Source organism: Mandrillus leucophaeus, unplaced genomic scaffold, assembly GCF_000951045.1.
Source record: "Mandrillus leucophaeus isolate KB7577 unplaced genomic scaffold, Mleu.le_1.0 Scaffold534, whole genome shotgun sequence".
Lineage (NCBI taxonomy): Eukaryota > Metazoa > Chordata > Mammalia > Primates > Cercopithecidae > Mandrillus > Mandrillus leucophaeus.
The window spans coordinates 2,081,239-2,083,499 of record NW_012105742.1 but is presented as its reverse complement, the minus strand read 5'-3'; the positions used below and the strand labels follow the sequence as shown (position 1 = coordinate 2,083,499).

At 45.6% G+C, this 2,261-nt stretch overlaps 1 protein-coding gene across 2 annotated transcripts in view; it reads right to left on the bottom strand.

Annotated features, from left to right (window-relative positions):
• LOC105551843 (cell division cycle protein 23 homolog) overlaps positions 1-1,449 on the bottom strand; it is a 22,454-nt gene extending 21,005 nt beyond the window's left edge. For both annotated transcript variants that reach the window (XM_011997266.1, XM_011997267.1), the window contains exons 1-2: positions 1,248-1,449; positions 1,087-1,159 (exon numbers count right to left, since the gene is read on the bottom strand). In XM_011997266.1, the coding sequence (XP_011852656.1) occupies positions 1,087-1,159; positions 1,248-1,408 (234 nt within the window). In that variant the 5' untranslated portion in view covers positions 1,409-1,449. The remainder of the gene's footprint in view (positions 1-1,086; positions 1,160-1,247) is intronic.
• Positions 1,450-2,261: the final 812 nt, after the last annotated feature.

Genomic DNA, 2,261 nt, shown 5'->3' with positions numbered 1-2,261 from the left:
AAAAAAAAAAAAAAAATTTACCTAAGAGTATACCGTATGCTTTACTTATTGCTTTATTTAATCTTCTTGAAAATCTAGCAATTATTAACATTACCTATAGATGAGAAGGCAGTCACTTAGAAATCATTTGCCCACATTGGTGCTACTAATAAAGAACTTGACTGAAACCAGGTACACTTCTAAGCAGCCTATATTATTATCCCATTGACTTCTCTCAATATCCCCATTGAATAGGTACTATTACTATCCTCACTGCACATATGAGGAAATTGGCTCAGAAGGTTAAGTTGCCAAAGGTCACTTGAACCCAGGATCATCTCAACCCAGCGCCTAAACTCAACCATTACTTGCTATGCTGATCAGACAACAGTGTAGGTATTGTAAAAACATTTTTTTAACTGTTTTTTGTTGTTTTTTTTTTTTTTTGAGACAGTGTCTCGCTCTGCCCTCAGGCTGGAGTGCAATGGCGCAATCTCAGCTCACTGCAACCTTCACCTCCTGGGTTCTTTAAGAGATTCTCCTGCCTCAGCCTCCCGAGTAGTTGGGATTACAGGCGCGCGCACCAGGTCCGGCTAATTTTGTATTTTTAGTAGAGACGGGGTTTCACCGTGTTGGCCAAGCTGGTCTCGAACTCCTAACCTCGTGATCCGCCCACCTTGGCCTCCCAAAGTGCTGAGATTACAGACGTGAGCCACCGTGCCAGACCAAAACTTTTTATTCTTCTCATCCTTTTGGACTATCTCATATTTATTATGAGATAGTCTTATAATTCCTTGTAATAATATTTACTATTATGAGGCACTCTTACGTCTAGGTTTGGCTATAAGCACTAAAAGGCTGAAATCATAAGCAATAATTGTTTACTAATTCTCTCCAGCTTAAAATAAGAGGACCACCAAGTCTTTCAAAGCTCAAGAAAACTAGATGGATAAAATCATTGAAAACACTCAGCTCTTTGAATGCTTGAATTCCCTCTACAAACACTCCTGCTAAGCAGTTTGCTCTCCTCCAGTGACTGGGCACTCAGTGGCTCTTGAGGCACATCCCTGGGTTGATGGGGAGCGCTCAGAGTAAACATGTCCTTACCTCTGTAATAGGCGGAGGCGGTTGCAGCTCGGCCAGAGGCAATGCGGGAAGAGAGAAAGCCAACTCCGCCGACCTGGAACACCCACACAAACTAGATCAGCTCGACAAGCCCCCCAAGGCCAAGGATTCAAGCCCCATCCCTTCCCACTCCAATATCTCACCATTTGCTACTGTGCAGTAGGCCCCGCTCCCGAGTAAGGCCCGCAATAAGCAGCAGTTGCTTTTTAATTTCCCGCAAATCTGAGAAATCGCTGTTTGTGGACAGGACAGGCGCCACTGCCGCCGTCACAGCCACCGGGACTACGGAGGTACTCGCAGCCATTTTCCCGACTCGGGCCACTCCAGCCAATCACCGGCGATAATACTGGCTGCCCAGCTGCACCAAAAATATATGCCTGTCATTGGCCGGCTCTTGCTCCGGAAAAACCAATCATAGGTCTTATTTCTGATAACGTCACGAAGAGGCGGGGGAAAAGAAACAATTACATCCCTAAGTGGCCAAGAGCTACTGAGGCGGGAAAATTAGAAAGTAGGCGGGGCGAGGGAGAAGCCACGACCTCTGGGCGGGGCGGGGAAGAGGGGAATGAGTGACTGGGAAAAGAAAACTGGGAAGCTAGGGGTGGGAGTAGGGGCAAGAAAGGGTGGAATGCCTTTCACTTTAGGGGTGATGTGATTGGATAAAATAGAAAGGGTGTAGTTTCAGGGCCGACTCTACCAGAGAATGACAAAGTGATGCATACGCTAAGAAAGGTGCATGGTAGCTTCTGGATTCTTCCTTAAAATAGGAGGATGCATTGCCCCATGTGGAGGATTTCTCCTCTTTGTCTACCCTTTCTTATCCCGGGTAGCCTGGGGAGGTGAGGGTGAGAGCATTTTTATATAACATTTGTTTAACAATAATTGTTAGCATTTCACATTTATTGAGGGCTTATCCTGCAACAGGTTCTGCCGTTTTACAACTATAATCTGGTTTAATTCTAAAAACAGCACTATGATATTCGTATCATCCCAATTTTATAGATAGAAAAACGGAAGCTCGGCCAGGCGCGGTGGCTCACGCCTGTAATCCAACACTGTGGGAGGCCGAGGAGGGCGGATTACGAGGTTAAGAGATCGAGACCATCCTGGCCAACACGGTGAAACCCCGTCTCTACTAAAAATACAAAAAAAAAAAA